The 17,955-nt window shown below is 41.0% G+C and overlaps 1 protein-coding gene across 9 annotated transcripts in view; it reads left to right on the plus strand.

Annotated features, from left to right (window-relative positions):
- Positions 1 to 9,181: 9,181 nt before the first annotated feature.
- The window catches only part of CEP162 (centrosomal protein 162), a 35,545-nt gene continuing 26,771 nt past the window's right edge, over positions 9,182 to 17,955 (plus strand). For 4 of the 9 annotated variants that reach the window (XM_028722891.2, XM_028722896.2, XM_028722900.2 and 1 more), the window contains exons 1-5: positions 9,835 to 9,942; positions 10,871 to 10,959; positions 12,200 to 12,299; positions 15,245 to 15,380; positions 16,191 to 16,304. In XM_028722891.2, the coding sequence (XP_028578724.2) occupies positions 12,240 to 12,299; positions 15,245 to 15,380; positions 16,191 to 16,304 (310 nt within the window). In that variant the 5' untranslated portion in view covers positions 9,835 to 9,942; positions 10,871 to 10,959; positions 12,200 to 12,239. Of the gene's footprint in view, positions 9,417 to 9,641; positions 9,781 to 9,834; positions 9,943 to 10,232; positions 10,353 to 10,870; positions 10,960 to 12,199; positions 12,300 to 15,244; positions 15,381 to 16,190; positions 16,305 to 17,955 lie in introns of those variants that run through there. The other 5 variants (XM_028722894.2, XM_028722893.2, XM_028722895.2 and 2 more) reach the window with 5 other exon arrangements.

Below are 17,955 nucleotides of genomic sequence, written 5' to 3' on the forward strand. Positions count from 1 at the left end.
CAGGGTTGTTCTGAGGATAAATATGAGGGAGAACACGTACACCATCTTGATTTCCTTGGTGGGGAAGGGACATATAAAAGTAATTTTAAAAAATAAAATGAATGAATGTCGCTAACCCTCACATCTGAGGGCCTTTCTTAGCAGCGCAAAGAAAACTTTGTGTAAATAAGAATCAGGCCTGTAAGTGTTTTAAAACCACATCACACGTTGGGGGCAGAAGCAGCGTTGGCTTTTCATTGTAAATTATGCCTGCTATTGTAATCTATCTATCTGGATCAAACATTCTTTGGCATTGCTTTCCAAAGATCCGGTTGCAGCGACTTTGTCGGCATTAAGTGAAATCAAACATGGCTTGCGAACAGAGGTTTAGTGATGAATAAATCATCCCAGAGAGCTGGAGAGAGAAACAAATCCTCAAACATGCCAGTGTTACGGTCCTTGCCTTTATTTCTCCTGCAGCTTTCCCCGTTAAATTTCATTTGCAGCGTTGGGGTGACATGTGTTTTGCCTTATTCAGCCATTTGGAATACAGGTGTACTGCTGTGTTTTTTGATGGAGTGTTGCTATTCTGGAGTGCTCTGTCCAAAACACAATCCCACACATGCAATCCAAACCACCAAGGATGAGTCAGACATCATGTCATTGCCACGATAATTATTGTACACGTTTTCATGCAAAGCTGCAGAGCATTTTTCATTAGTCAACAGTCTCAGCGCCAAAAGCTACACCCCTAAAGCTTCGAGGCTGTGTTTTCCTTAACCTTGAGGAATTTGCGATTTACAAAGGCATATATTGTGCAACCTATACCTAAGCCAAATCAAATAGCAAAGTGCAGAAAAACCCCTCCAAACCGTTTTGTTTTTTTTAAACCATCCTGAATTATAATGCATGTTTTTTAAAAGTAGAAAAATGTGTATGTTTTTGTACATAACTCAAGGAAAGGCATTTGCTCAACAAGTTTTAGAAGCCTGATAAATTGATTATTTGTTCCGGGAGGGGAATTAGGGATTTATTCGCTGTGTTTACATTAACAATTTTGCATTTTAATTGTTTGTTTGGACTTGCTCCTAAAAATTAGGACTTGCTCCTTGTAAAAATGCAAAACGAGCCGCCCTGCCCCTGTTTAAGAGGCAAAATGGATACTGAGCATAATAGTTCGAGAGAAAATTCTTGTAAAAAAAATTGTTTGGATAAAAAAGAGAATTGGAATGAACTCTGTGTTCAGCATATTTCCATAACATTTGCTGTGTTGTGACTGTTTTTTTAAAAAATATGTTTTTGAAATGCCAGGGAACTAGAAAAACCATTTGGTATCATTTATAACAGACATGAAATCAGGAAAACTAGAATCCCAACAACGTACTTTCCTGGGAAATAAATGACTGTGTGCTTATTATCTGGAGGGGACAGGGAGTGTTGGTGAGAATCAAGCATAGAAGTGGTGCAGATCCTGGCCTACTTGTCAGTCAGCTGACATTACTCATGAATCCAACAGTCACCTAAGTGGCCTACATGGTTGCAAAATATCTTCTACCAGCTTTGACTGGTAGCTCAGCTGCAACCCAATCTGAACAGGGATAGGGTGGCTTTGGTTGTCTATATTCTGGTTAGACTACTGCAATGTGCTGTGCATGTGGCTACCTTTCAGGGGTACTGACCCCCCCCCCCACATTGAGGGGGTGCAACCATGTGATGCATCACGTGTCACGTGACAGCTGCCTGGTGTGTGCCGGGCAGAGGCAGAACACACAGAAGGGCAGTCCTCACGCTTGCTCATTGCAGCCCCCGCCTGGTTCCAAGTATCCCGGGCTGCCAGGCGGAGGCAGGGATGTGTGAAGGCGAAGATCGCCCTCACACTTTGCAGCTCCTGCCAAGCTCCTGGGCTCCCAGGTGTAGGCTGTGGCTGCGGTGCGTGAAGGGTGCCTGGCTTCAGTGGAGGGTGGCAGCCCCCTCAATATGGGGTTGGCACAGCCCCTTGTGCCCCATCAGGGCCGTCTTTACCCGGGGGAGCAAGGGGTGCAGGGCACCCGGGCGCTGAATTCTGGGGGGCGCCCGCCGCTGAAGCCGCCTAAGCATATTGGATTGAGCTGCTATGCGGCAGCAGGTCAGCGACACCTTTGACATGACTAATCTTGTGCCACCTGCCTGCTGACACTGCTGCACGGAGAGCTCTCTGGACAGTATCGCTCACCAAAGCCAGGAGGAGGGGGAGTAATAGGAAAGAGGGAGGGACAGAGAGACAGAAAGAGAATGCACCTATCTAGCGACAGGAGTGTGCACAGGCTCTGGAAGAAGAACTCGTATATGCGCACTCACAAGGGCCTTCCCAGCTCCTCTAGAAATGAGGTTGCTCCCACAATGAAAGGCTGTCTGAGATGGCTCTCCCACGCATGCGCACAATGTCTCATCTTTCAGACACCTCTCTACAACCATAAGCGCATGCATGGAGTCTTTACACCGACTCCCAATGTGTTTTTTGTCTTCTATAGAAAATCTGGTTTAAAACAAAACACACACACAAAAACTCCTTTTAGAGCCGCGCAGGCATAAGTGCTATTTATCAAATGATAAAAGTGGCATTGTTGTTGTTGTTTAGTCGTTTAGTCGTGTCCGACTCTTCATGACCCCATGGACCAGAGCACGCCAGGCACCTCTGTCCTCCACTGCCTCCCGCAGTTTGGTCAAACTCATGCTGGTAACCTCGAAAACACTATCCAACCATCTCGTCCTCTGTCACCCCCTTCTCCTTGTGCCCTGCATCTTTCCCAGCATCAGTGTCTTCTCCAGGGAGTCTTCTCTTCTCATGAGGTGGCCAAAGTATTGGAGCCTCAGCTTCACGATCTGTCCTTCCAGTGAGCACTCAAGGCTGATTTCCTTCAGAATGGATGCGTTTGATCTTCTTGCAGTCCATGGGACTCTCAAGAGTCTCCTCCAGCACCATAATTCAAAAGCATCAATTCTTCGGCGATCAGCCTTCTTTATGGTCCAGCTCTCACTTCCATACATCACTACTGGGAAAACCATGGCTTTAACTATACGGACCTTTGTGGCATAAGGCATAATAAAAGTTAATTTGGGGGCTAAATTAAATTTGGGGTGCTGGGCGGATCTTTGCACCCCGGTGCCGCATATGCTAAAGACGGCCCTGTGCCCAATATATCCTGCATGCCTGCTACCTTTGAAGACAGTTGAGAAACTACGGCTAGTGAACACCATAGCAGCTAGACTCGGACAAGAAAGTGTTGTACTGTCTGTCAGTTTGTTACAGGACCCGATTCAAAGTGCCGTTTTTAACCTTTAAAACCTTTTTTGGCTCAGGACCTGTACACCATAAGAGACTGACTTTTGCCATAGGAATCTGTCCAGACCCTAAGATCATCATCTGAGGCTCTTCTCTGTGTACCACCTCCAAAGAAGGTCTGGAGTGTGATGATGAGAGAACAAGCCTTTTCTGTAGCACCTCCCTTCTATGGAATTCTATCCTCTGGGATGCCCACCTGGTGCCAACTTTGTCAGGCAAAGATATTTTTGTTTCACCAGGGGATTTGGACAGAACGTTTGCATTGTGACTATGTATTTAACATGCTTATTTATTTTTACTTGTTTTGTCTACAATGACCAGCAGAAGTTTCCAGGAGTTCTCTCCCAGTTTCACACACGGTTCTCTCCCAGCCCTCTCTGGAAATACCAGGGGTTCAACCTGTGACTTTCTGCATACAGATCAAATGTTCTGCCACTGAGCAACAGCCCTATGGATATTCTGAGGTAAGAAATATCCAATATGTTCTATATAGAACAATGATATTCTTTAGTAATGAAAATTCTCTTTAACTAAAGGTTAAAAGAATATCAAACATGAGAATACATGGCAGTAATACTGATCCAGCATAAATTTAATCTAAAATGAATAAATTTACAGTTTGCAATCTGAGGTGATTTACACATAATCTTGATTCTTAAGTTCAGATCCCATAACAAATGAAATTGCTATGGGATTCTTTTGTTTTGAGGACTTCTTGCTGAAGCACTACTTTTTTTGTGGGGGGGGGGGAGACTGATGAAGATCCCCTCCCTAGCATTCTCAGAAGAAACACCCATTCGTGTACTGTTTATTATACTTTAAAAGTAAAAAAAAAAAAGTGAATGTGAAGAATTCTTTTTTTTTTATTCAGGCTGAAGAGTGACCTCAAGATGTGGGAAAGTTGTCTATTGCTTATGTTATTTTTACACCCACTTTTGAGTGCTTTGAGGCTACATTTCCCCTGAGTTATGACAGATATTGCCACCCACCTCAGTTCTTCCTGCCTCTGCCCTAACAGAACCTCTTTGTTGTTTTATCTAATCAAATTCAGAGCTTCTGCTATAGTTGGCTCTCTAGGCTGTTCAAAGCGGTTATATTTCTGATTTCCCAGGCTTCAGAAGGACTAAAAATAACCAAAGAAGAATCCGAAATGGAAGGCTGAAATAGCTGCCAGCATTTTGAAGCGACCTACTTAGAATTCAGAAACAATTGCCTACAACAGACAAGGCCCAAAGCTTAGTTTCTCTATTGACATATTGGATAAGACCATGGTAGGGAGTTGCACTGGACCATAGGAAACGATCTTGTACTGAATCAGATCATTGGCCCATCTAGCTCAGTCTACCCTGACTGGCAGAGCTATCCAGCATTTCAAACAGGATACACTTCCAGCCTTACCTGGAGACAGGGAGAGGAGCTAATCAACTCACTTTGCATTTAAAGGCGAAACTAGTTAATTCACAGTTTCTGAAACAATATGAGAACCGAAACAAACTTCTCTGAATTTTGTATACAGTTCTTCAACCAGCCAATTTTTACTAAAATACATATATTAGGGAGAGATGTGCATAAAATTAATATATTAGTGAAAATAACATTTAAGAAATGCATTATATTAGGGATGATGGTTGGGAAAATATGTACTTCAGTCACAGCTGCATACAATTCACAAACTGCTGCAGAAATAGGGAGAACTCAAGATTGTAAAAATTAGAAACTGAGAACAGAAATTGACAGATATGTCTATGCCTACTTGGAGATGTGAAAAACAAAACAAAAACCCAATCCTTTGATGTTCTGCAGTGTGTGAGAGAGAGAGAAAATGAAGCTATACCATGCTTCTGTAAAAGGTAAAGGGTAAAGGGACCCCCGACCATTAGGTCCAGTCGTGGCCAACTCTGGGGTTGCAGCGCTCATCTCGCTTTATTGGCTGAGGGAGCTGGCGTACAGCTTCTGGGTCATGTGGCCAGCATGACTAAGCCGCTTCTGGCGAACCAGAGCAGTGCACGAAAACGCCGTTTACCTTCCTGCTGGAGCGGTACCTATTTATCTACTTGCACTCTGACATGCTTCCGAACTGCTAGGTTGGCAGGAGCCGTGCAATCAGCTGGAAACTGTCTTGAAATAGATGGATTGGGTTTTACGAACTGGGATCTGAAGTGTTCTGCACATGCCATAGGGCTTCAGCTCCCTTTGCATTCCTTAAGTTTCACAAGGTAGTGGCGCCCAATGAGGTATGGGGCAGCTACTGTCAGAAGGAAATCTCACCAGTTACATTCTTTGGGCTTAACATTTCAGTGGCACCCCCTTGCCTTCTGTTGTTTGTCATTGTTGTGGCGGCCCCTGCAATGCCCTCTCAGCTTGGTGCCCAGTGAAGGTGAACTGGTCATGCTCCCCTAACTCCACCTCTGATCTCACCCATTCCTGTCACATGCCTATGGAAGCATTTTCCACTTGAACATGAGGGTGTCTGGATTCCAACAGGAGAGACTATTGTATAATTTACTGCCCGTAGACTGAAACACTTTTTGAAGCATATTTGGAAGCAATCATTAATAATAATAATAAATATTGTTTAGCAGCTACAACTAAGCTTTGCTCAAAAATGAATATAAACAGGTGGTCTTGCTCATAGCCTTCCAATCTGAATATCAGATTTAATTTTTGTCCCATACTTTTTTTTTAATGCAGTCACAATTTTCCAGAAATCAGAAATGGTCAAAGCCACACATCATTTGTAATTCTGGAATGATGAGCAAATGATGTTGAAATCTTTTTTCCGAACTCAAGAACCTCACTCCACTCCAGACATCTCATAGTCACATACTATTGTATGCGAGTGCTTATGGCTATTCTCTGGCTGCTTTCCTTATAGTTTCAAAATAACAAGTTTGGAAATATAACCAGAAGCAGCCATTACACCAGGCAGACACTGGCCCTGATACGACTAATTCTGGGTGAAGCAGTCTACTACTTTTATTGCTTGCTTCATATATTGAGGAGGGAAGAATCAATTCACACAAACATGTCCCAGGGAGTGCCATGAGAGCCAGTGTTATGATGTGCGAATAACAACTATTGAATTTACAGGTTATTTTTCATTTTTACAAAAATGAACGCCTCCCAGGAAGCTAATGGTAATTCTGAGTGCTATGTGGCTTGTACGTGTGCGGTAAGCCCTTTTGTTATTTTTGGTTGCAGATGCTGTGTGTTATTTTTATTGCATAGTCATGTAAGGAAGTAGCAGCAGTGGCCACAAACAGAGAGCACAGTTTAAGGAAAATTCTCCATTCACTGCTGTTTGTTTGCTTTTCATCTTGTATGAAACTTCTAACCTTTTATTTTTTAAAGAAAAAACAACACATGGCTTTGAAAATGGCCTAGGATTTATTATCATAATATCTGATTTCACATATTTTCAAGTTCAGTCCTGAAATACTATCTAATCAGATGCCTCAGGCAAGCTCAGCAGCTTCCCCCAATTTCTCTTTTTTAAAGCTTCATCACCACTTGAGCATATTTCTGTTTTGGAAATAAAACATACAATGTGCGTGTTTGCACACACAAAGACACACACTACATTACTGCTGCAGTGTTCTATCATAAAACATATTGTTTAACAAATTCTGAAGAAAATACCCAAGAATGATCTCGCTTTGGGGTACTTTCCTCCTTTTTTTCTTAAAAAAAACTTTATTATTATGATGGTCATTTCTCATACAGAATGGTCATTAATTGACATAAGCACATAGAAAATGCAGTAAGAATAATGAATGTAAAAAGTAGAAAAATAAAATTAGAATACAGAGGAGAGGTGGAAACCGGGAGACAACTGAGACTTCAATGCCGCATGCAATTATCACATATAAGAAGAAAAGGGTGAGTCAAATTAGTTCTCAATAAAGCCTCTCCACATATTTATCTGGTTTTGTTGCAACATTAGCTACAGATATCTGAATCTATGGCATGTATAGCAAGTTTGGAATAATTCTTTATTGGGATGAGCAAATAGAAAGACCTCTGTTTTCTATACTTGGAAGTGCAGCCTACTGTGAACTGAACAACAAAGCCCATGTTTTGAATTTTCACTCCTGCTGCCTTAGGCAATTGTAGCCTTAGGCTTGAAGTTAACCTAGCCACAAATTTGTCAGAGGACCACCAGCCCAGTCTCTACTGAACAAAGCAGAGACAGATGGGGCCATGTTGAGCAGTGACACTGAAAATCCATTCCAAAACAACGCATTGTTTTACAATTCTGAAATGTTGCGAACTCTGCTTTTTTCATGCTGTTGCCAATGTAATACGCTTATTTGAGATTACTTCAGTTTTGGTAAACCACTCTAGCATCTTGGCTTCACCATAGAGTGTCTTAGATTGTAAAGCAGAGAAGAGGGAACCTATGGCCATCCTGCTGTTGTTGGACTCCAACTCCTATTAGCTCTGGTCTGTGCAGCCAATGATTAGGGAGGATGGGAGTTGGAGTTCAATAATATCTGGAGGGCCACAGATTCCCCACTTGTTGTAAAGTGTGTGCAGCTGTACACAAGAGGCCTGGGCTGTGATCCTGAACACTACTGGGGAACAAGTCCTATTGAACATAAGAGGACTTACTTCCATGTATGAATACATAGGATAGTCTGGCTATCCCCACTTGCTGCTTTGCTGCTTGAGGAAAACATCTCTGTATCTTCCTCTGACTTTTACTTTCATTCCATTAATCGTTTGCCTCCAGTTTCAGAGTATGGTTGCTAGAAAGCAAATCTCTCTTCATGCAGAGCAGTGTAGAGGTGAGTGAACATGCAAGCAGGGGGCAGGATCATGATGACAGGCCCCCCTCTAATCTATACACATTCAGTTTTTTATCTATTGATGTACACACAACCTCTCTCATGGACTTCAACACTGAAATGCTGCACACATACGCCATCTCACACTGAAACGCTCCACACAGAAACTTCCCATGCACACACCTCACACTGAAGACCCCCCCATACCTTCCCTCCACTGAACACCCCACACACTGCCCCACATGTTAATCTAATGAAGTATGGGTGCATGAATGGCAAGTTATAAGCAAGCAGTTTGTGAGTTGCACAACATGCATGTTGATTACAAGACGCATTTGTTATGGCATTGTCCTTAGTTTCCCAGCTTTGTGAAGATTGAGCCAACACTAGATAGCATTAACTCTGTACTCTGATGTTAAACTGGAAGGTCTTTTTAATCATAAGATTTTATCATAAGATTTACACCAAAGCCCATGCACACTTCCTTAAAAGGAAGCCCCACTTAGTTCAAAGGAAAATTGCTCCCAAATTTAATCCTGGATCTGGCATTTCACAAGCAGGCTGTGAATGGTTATTGTCTATGTTACAATCACCACAACTATTTTTATTTAGCCTTCCAGTACTTCCTTTGCAGCGGTGTGTTTTTCACTGAACCCCCTCTGGAAGCCTGAGGGGGATTCATTCCTGGTATGTGTCGTGGGGGGAGCCTTTCGCCCTCCAGATGTTGCTGAGTTGCATCTCCAACATCCTTGGCCACTGGCTTTTTTGCTAGGCACGATCATCTTCAATGCTAAACGCTTCGATGATAGCAAAAGCAAAAACAGAATTCTCAAGAAAATGTGACACAAGGAGAGTCAATGATGTCTGCAGAATGCTTTTACGGTGCTGATGTTATCGACACGGCCAGTAGCAAGCTGTCTTAAGAAGTTGAAACTCTCGAAGTTTCCTTTTGCTCACCTATGTCTATCTCCGGCCGCCGCCCCACACCCAGTTATCCCCGTGCATTTTTCTCCTTCCCTCCGTTAGGCGGCTCCTGGCTTCCCTAAGCGCTGCATTGGCGATGCTTCCATTCAGCCCCCAGCCCCCGCCCCTCCAAAGAGCTGTGTTTCTTTCCTGGATTATTGCTCGACTTAAGACCCAGGGCCGGTTCCTGGCTTCAAGCGACGACTTCCATTTCCCCTCTCCCCAGAGCAGAAGAGCTGCCCATAGAAATCAATGCAGAAATTCCGATTTGTTACCATGATGGCTGCGACTGAGCACCAGCGCGCCCTGCCTCGAACAAAAGACGGCAGCAGAAATCAAGCTTTACTACCTGGGTGTGCAAAACGGTATTTATTTATTTAGGTTTTAAACATTTGAAAGTGTAGCGCTTTGCTATCCCCTCCAGCAAGTGGGATCACGCGCTGAGATAAAACAGGTTCGGGGTTGTTTTTTTAATTCGCGCGCGGGTTGCGAGAGGAGAGGAACCGTTTGTACCACGTGACCGCGAGAGGCTTCTCTTCCCCTTCCCCCTCATGTAGATTTCCCTCCCCAATCTGCGCTGCCTCACGTGACCATCGCGTAGCCCGTAGCTCTACGGTGGCCGGGCGAGTTCCGCTCGTTTCCTAGGAAACGGCGGCTGACGCCTGGCGCGGATAGGGCCGAGTCGCTCCGCGGACCCTCGTCGTCCCATGGAGAGTTCCGCTTCGGCAGGTGAAGTCCCGCGAGGGGATTTAGAAGCCAGCCGTCGCCTTCTCGGGCTGGGGGGGGGGGGAAGAAAGAAACGGACCACCTCTCAGCCCTTCCGGAGCGGGGAGGGGGCAGGTCCATGGTCGCTGCTGGGAGCTTGAAGAGGGAATAAGCAGATGCAAAAAGGTTAGAGCTGTCAACAGGTGTGGCAGATGCAAGGAGCCTTGTGTCTCCCTGTGAATCAGGTGTAAAGCCCCCCCCCCCGCCGCCGCCGCATTTCCTACTTCTAAGCGCGCTCCCTCGCTTGCCAGCGTTGGAAACAAAATGCTGGGCACTTAAAATTGTCCTCTGCCTCATCAAGCAACGCGAATCCATATCGCTCATATCTCAAGCGGCCCAGATCCATCTATAGGTATACGCAAGTCTGCGTAAAGTTGGGCCACGCAGTTGAAACTGATCTCTCTGATTTTCACTAGGGCTAATTACGTTCAGTACGACAGGTGGGTTCAGGCTGGCAGCTCAGGATAAGGTGGCAGTCCCATGCATGCTTTCCTGGGAGTAAGCACCATTGCACTCAAAGGGCTGAGTTAAAACAGGTATAGGATTATAATGTAAACTTTCCTTAGGCACTCTGTTAAATTTATTTGATGATAAATGCAGATAAATTTAGGCACTGCAGGTGAAGGAATAGGATTTTTAGTTTTTACAAAAGACTGAAATATTTTCTTTCTTTCTGTACTTACCGTAGTTGTAAAGCAATACAATATTATTTCTTGTGCCTTTTTTTTATTTAAAAAAAGCAGATTAGATTATGTGTCATGAGAGGTGGCATTTGTAATCTTCTTACCGTGTTTTCTGAGACTTTTTCCATGTGCTTACATAACAATACCTTATTTAACTGAATTCTCTGCAGTCATTCCTGTTTTATATTGTACTGCCATGTAGGTTTCAGAAGAACAATGAGCAAGATGTGGGAAATGTGCTTTGTGATAAACTTCCCAAATTGGGATTTGTTTTTGATATTTTGTGTCAGCACTTGACACATCTAGAGAGCTTTAAAATGTCCTATTAGAGACCAATCAAGACACTTCTCATTTACTTTTTTTATATATAGTACATATTCCTGGATCATGAATTACTTGAGGAAGGTTTAAAGGCCTGTTGTTCACCCGTATTGGCTCAAGAAGGGATTTTCTTTTAGAGGTAAGTTTGCTTGTATTCATAGTGGCAATTGCTTTATTTACATTTTGGGAAGTGTTGCTAATATTTAGTTATCTGAACAAAAATATTTGAGATCTTTGACTAGAACATAGCTGAGGAGATATCCAAGTTGCACAACATAGCAAAACATGGTACATCTAACTATTTCAATCTCAGGATCATTTCTCTTGTGTTAGTTGAATGGAGTGAGTGACTTATTGGAAATAATTGTTTTGTTTGCTTGCTTATTTATATGGAGCCATCAGCATTCAATGTGTTTTATAGAGTAATGTAGCAAAGACTGGTTTTGACTTACAAGATAAGAATTCATTTTAATAGCATTACATACCCTCCAACATTTCTCCAATGAAAATAGGGATGCCCCATTCCATAATGATAATTTTACTAGATAGATAATTTATTACGGTTGGAGACCAGCTTATAAAACACACTTGGGGGTACAATCCCAGAAGGAAAACAAACATTTTAAACAATGTACAACAATAAATTTAAAATTTATAAATGCAATAAGTGTATAGTATAGACACTTTAAACTTTAAGATAAGCTACTGCAGAGAGATAACGATAATTTTACTATTTATACCACACACATCTTACTGGATTGCCCCAGCCACTCTGGGCAGTTTCCAACATACATAAAAGCATAATAAAACATTAAGCATTTTTTTAAAAAACTTCCCTATACAGGATTGCCTTCAGATGGCGGGGGGGTGGGGCAGATAATTCCATACCCTCCAGCATTTCTCCAGTGAAAATAGAGTCATCCTAAGAAAAAGCGGGACATTCCAGGATCAAATCAAAAACTGGGACGTCTTCTCTAAGTCAGGGATATCCTGGTAAATAGGGACACTTGGAGGATCTGGAATTAACTCATGGAAGACATGGCTTTCAGTCTCTCTTGTGAGAAATGACAAAATTCCAGCAAGCTTACAATCTTCCACAGATAGAACCTTATGTAAGAAGAGATTTCATTTTAAGACTCTGGTATTTACATAAGAGTGTAGAAGTACATGACTTTGAAGAGCATTAGAGTTTTGTTGGGTCAGACCAAGGGCCTATCTGCTCCAGCATGAATGGTTTGCTAAAAGTTGTCAAACAAGTATGCTAAGAGCAGATTGGAAGGTTGTACATTAAATTCAAATACTTGGCAGCAATAATTTAATTTGTGCTTTATTCTGTTTTTGTTGTTCAAGCCTTTTCTTTTCTTTTCTTATCTACTTAGTAATTTCAGGGATTTGCGAGTTTAAACGCAGTTGCTGATTATGGCTCACCGGTTTTCAAAAGAAGACCTAGATGAACAGTTTGAACAGTTTTTGAAAGAGGTATTGTTATACTTTTTTTTCTTTACTGTTTTCTTTCAGAGACATACCTGCAGTTTGGCTAAACTTATTAACATCTATGATTGGCTTACAGGAGATGAATTCCGATTTATGGAATTCTGATTTATGGAATTAACTTTTGGAAGACAGAGCTTTCATTTCTTTTATGAGAAATGGCAAAATATACATCTCTCTTTAGCTTGTTCCTAATTTTTACAGAGCTTGGTGTAAACAAACAGATCATGTTCTTTATTAGTGCGTTTGACTGTTAAGTATTTCCTGTAAATGAAAGGTTCTGTAGCTAGTCACTGTGAGATCAGTGACAGTGGATGATCCGTCAGTGAGACTCTTGTTCTTGGTTATCATTCTTTATTGGATGCCATAGCAGGGATCCTGTTGCTTCCTTTCTAATGAGAGGAGAAGCAACTACAATGTGCACATCATAACCATTGCCATATATATGTTAGGGTAATGTAAGTTCAGCAGTTAATGCACATAGCAACCAGCCATTCTGCACATTCACCAGGCCTCATTGAGAACGTGCACATAATCTGTTCAGTGTTTTGCACTCTGCATTGAACAATGGAATGGATTCAACTAACTCGTCCTGCTAGTGAAAGCCTGATAAAGGACTTCCGCTAGTGTAATGGAACTTCCCCCCACCCTTCCCTGCCCAGCCCCCAAATCAGCTCTGCAGAGAACTCCAGGACAGTGCACAGCAGGAGGAGAGGAGAAATTGTTTCATCAGACAAGCAGAAATGTTTTCACAGTTGGAATGTTTGTAACAGCATGATGTTGAACTCCTTTTATATGTAGGGCAGTAGTCAATGCTAGTCCTACTCAGAGTAAACCTATTGAAGTTAATGGACATGACTAACTTAAGTTCATTAATTTTTAGTGGGTCTGCTCTAAGTAGGACTTGGTTGACTACAACAGGCCTTGGACACTGTGCATATCTCAACTGCATTTTGTACATTCTCTGGAATCTTGAGGAATGTGTTTATCTGTATTTTAGTACTGCCTCCCATGCTGCTATTAAGCATAGTCCTATATGGCATGTCTACAAGCACATTGTGTGTGTGTGTGTAAGTGTAACCACACACTTGTAACCCACACATTGTGTGGACACTCAGGGTTGTATCCAACTCACAATAGACCCACTGAAATAAATAAAGTTAGTCATGTCCATTAATTTCAGTGTGTCTACTCTATTACTTAGTTGGATGCAACTCTTATCTTTTGTAAAATGCTTCATGGCGTATGCCATTAATGAGGCAACCTGATTTAATTACACTGTATGCTAGTTTTTCAATGCTACTATCATGCTACATTTGGCTTTCCAATAAGAACCATTGTTATTTAGATCCAAATCTCACCGCTATCTAACTCCTTTGTATAGTTCATGATTTTGCACGGACATACAGAGGGGGGTTTTTTTGTCTATCAAACCGGGGCTTGGACGGTACAGCTAAAAAGGCCTGGATAATTCCTTTCTTTTTTCAGTCTTTCTCATTATGGTCATGTTCATGCAATTTATATATCAGGGACCCGTAATGCCATTTTTTTCTGTAAGTGTTTTCTTTCCCAGCTGTTACTCTACTGTTTTTGAAGTTGACAAGATGGCTAGACATAGAAGGTTTCCAGATCTCTGTTGAAACATCTGGGGACATTTCAGTTTCTTCAGTTACAATGCTCTGAGGAGTATCGGCATCATCCTAGTTCCACTTGCTGAGCAGAGGATGCAGTTAGTCGCAAAAGAAATAGCAAGTGATAACAGAACTTGCATCAAGCACCTGTCAGTAGCTCCCAATGCAGTTGTTTTGTGGCTTCAGTGTTGCATTTGAACTTGTGCTCTGCCTTAAAAACAGAACTTAACTTTGACTTTGTTATTTATATGCTGTGCATTAAAATTATATTAAAAACATAAATCTGTTTTCTCTGGATAGTTCAATAGCTTGGAAAAGTAGAAATAAATGCTGTTATTTTGTCTTTGCCACTTAAGGACTGCTTCATATGCTATGTTTCACTACTTGAAATGTCTGGAAAAAGTCTATACTATGTACATTACTGTGGGTTGATTCAGATGGTTTGTGTTTAGACTTTACAATGGTTTGTGTTTAGACTTTATTAAAAAATACACCTTTAAAATGTATTTAATTAAAATCATTTCTAAACTACATGATACTTTAAAAAAATTTGTAAGCAGCTCACAAGCAGTACAGATCAACATAAAAGCAGTGAAACAATCTCATAATAAATAAAAGATAAAACAGAAGACCTGTAGTTCAGTGTTCAATCTTATGGATCAGGGAAAGCCTGCACAAACAGATACATCTTTACAAGACTTCTGAAGCAAATAATTAATGTTGTGTCACATACAGCAGAAGAAAAGACATTCTAAAGTGTAGGGAAAACCTTGGAAAATGATGATTTTTTTTGTCACCACCCTATGATATTCTGTAGTGTGCAGTGCCACAAGTAAAAAATTTCCCCACATCATCTAAGTGATCTTAGAAGTCTGCAAGCAATCCTTTGGGTAATTGTTGCGTTCTGCACATGGTTGTACAGAAAGTCCTTGGCATATGTCTGCAGGTTCTGCTACAAGTACATAAGCGTCTTTCTTTCCCTTCCCAGGAATGACAGTGATGAGAAATACTGGGGAGTAGTCAGAGATTAATTTGTCAGCTAAAACAGAAGAAGAGAGGCTAGAAACCGCACAAATATCACACTTTGCCATAGAATATCAGTACTCTGATCCTCCGGTAAATTACCATGGAATTGATCATCAATATTAGTTAAGACCCATTGAATTGCTGCCATATGCTCAACTCTCTTTGAGATCAGTGGGTCTTAAAAAAGCTTAACTTTGAACAGGTCTCATGTCCTATTTTATGGAGACCCAAGAAAATAAACCATAACAGCACAAGTGATTCTTGCTTCTGATTCAGTCCCTTTCAGATGATTCACTTGGAAATGAGCCAAAGAAACAATCCAGCATTCATGACACTGTTGGGCAGGCCACAAATAAAGAACCGAAGAAGAATCCTGTGCCGTGGTGGATATCCGAGGACGATTCCGATAATGGTAATGAATTCTGTCTGGATTCTGTGTAATGTTTTTACTACTTGTGACCACAAGATGGCAATCAAGCCTTTTGTGATCATAGTTTTTATGATTCTTTTTTTACAAATAGAATTATTGAGGTTCCTGTGTTAGATAAAGTAATTTTCAGTTTTAAAGATGCTGTTCTTAAAATACAGACTACTCAAGTAAGCCATTGTGGAACCTATGTGTCAAAGTAGGTGAGCTTTGCAGCCTCTGCATGCAAAACATTTTCTCTGAATGCTGTTTGATTTTACTTATACAAAGTTCTTGTACAAACATCTTGTCTTAAGAAAATGACCGTTCTGCATATTGAGCGCTTCTCTCCAGGTCACATACTGGTTCCAGAAGCACAAATTAGGTAGGCTCATATTTAGTTGTGAATCAGTTTCTCTCTTATCCCTAGTCAAGTGCAGTAGTGCCTGAGGAGTGAATTCACATTCTTTTGGGCCTCATATTTGGTGAAGGATTTGCAAGGTTACCCGAGGACAAAAGTGTTGCATGGAGAGTGCAGTCAAGAATGTACGGTAGCTGATTGAGATAGTGTACTTTGATTCCTTTGGTCTTCAGCCAAGGTTGCATTGGCCAGTGGTGGCTGTTTCCAGTCATGGACTTCTATACTTGGCATGCTAAGACATTGATGCTGTCTCAAAGGTGCTTGCCCCTGCCATTTATTAAATCCTTTTTCGGACTTAACTTGCTTGTTTGCTTTTTGGTAACCTCTCCAAAAAAAAATTGACATGATGTCTTCCTTGGCTTTCTACACATGTTGTTTTTCTTTCATTTCCCAAGCTTCTAAAACAAACAGATTTATCAAACAAGAAAATGAGAAGAAACTCATTGGGGCAAAAGACGAAATGATTGAAGATAGTGAAAACAAATCACCACTTTCAAATAACCAGTCTGGTACTAGATTTAGTTACCCCTTTTTAGAGATCAGCTTTGCAATAGTTGTGCTATATTGCAAGCCAAAATCAATTATTTCTCAGAAATAATGGTTTCCCTTTGTTTGATACCAGTTCTGATCAAACAAATATTGGCTTTAATTATGTGTGCTATCACCAACAGTATTTGGTGAACGCAACTTTGACTTGGGTAAAAAACCTCATGCTTTTTTAGGCAACATACAAAAGTATGTAAATATGGTATGAATTAATTGTGTAATCGTGAGCTATGTGTAGAGATGATGCATGGTGCAGTGCTCAGCCAGGGATTAGGATTGCACAAATTCAATCTGAATATTAGACCAGTTATTATAATCACATCCTTTATTCATTTTTACTGTTAAGTTTCATTGCAAACAGTGCTTGAGCAAACTAGTTTTGTTTTTTACACTGAGCATTCTGACTCCATGAACACGTGCAATATTTCTTGTAAAGCATTAAATAGATAGTTTGGTGTATACTTCAAGGAAGCGTAATTTAGCCAAAGAACTGTGTAGTGTTGTTTTAGAGGAGTTGTCTAATTGTGGTGCACTTCTAGCTGCAGTGTGAAAATAGCTAGATATTGAGTCATTTTTTTCAGCTTGGTAACAAAATTTACCCTTCTTTTTTTTGGTCTCTAACCCATTACCTGTACACTTGTGATTGTTTGTGTGTAGTTAAAGTAGTTGCTCCTAAACCCTTTTCAAGTGCATCCCACAGCAAGGCACTGGCTAAGTACAAAACACTGGAAAAATCCCTTAAGGCAAAGAAAAGTGTGTGTTCTAACAAAGAAGAAATCTCTGCTAACAACCACCATGACCATACTAAGGGTAACAAGCCTAAACTGGTTTTTCAGTATGATTTTTAAAATTATTATTTAAAAGAACTATTCACACATACAGCCTTTTCACTGAATGTGAAATGTTTACAGCTATAAATTGTTGTCTGTTTTTAACTTTTTTATATGACTTTTATTGCATGTTTTATGTATTATTGATGTAAACTGCTTTGATGTTTTTCTTTTTATAGTACAGCAGAATATAAATATTTTTTATTAATCAATCAATATACCACTGAATGGGCTTCATTAAGTAAGTAGGGCTCTGTTTCCTGGCCTATTTTTGAATCTAGTTACTCATTTTGCAACTTATGAAATATCCTAGGGTTTTTTTTATAAAAAATCTTTCAATGATTTATTAATAGAACTTCGAACCTAGTTATCAGCTATAACGTAGGAGCCAGTGGTGTAGGAGTTAACGTGAGTGAATGTCCATTATTTTTAGAAATAATCTAGAAAATGAAGTTGCGCTTTGTGAAATAGAGTTGTGAAAGCAAAAATCCATAGTTGGAATCGAGAGAGCCCTGTGCACTGGCAGAATGGGCTTCCATGTGGGCCTTGGGGACGTATTGATTATCTCTTCCAGTTGCAGCCCTCAAGAAGCTTTTAGGCAGTCCGTAAACTGTACGGACCAATGAAGGGATTTTTGACACCTTAGTAATACAGTGCACTTTTATTTCTCCTCCAAAATAAAGATTGCTTTCTCCCACATGCACCTCCCCAAATCTTGAGATGCTTACTAGGGAGGGGACTTTTCAGTAGTTGAGCTGCAGCTATGTGACCACCTCCCTGGTGA

Source organism: Podarcis muralis, chromosome 3 (assembly GCF_964188315.1).
Source record: "Podarcis muralis chromosome 3, rPodMur119.hap1.1, whole genome shotgun sequence".
Taxonomy (NCBI): Eukaryota; Metazoa; Chordata; class Lepidosauria; order Squamata; family Lacertidae; genus Podarcis; species Podarcis muralis.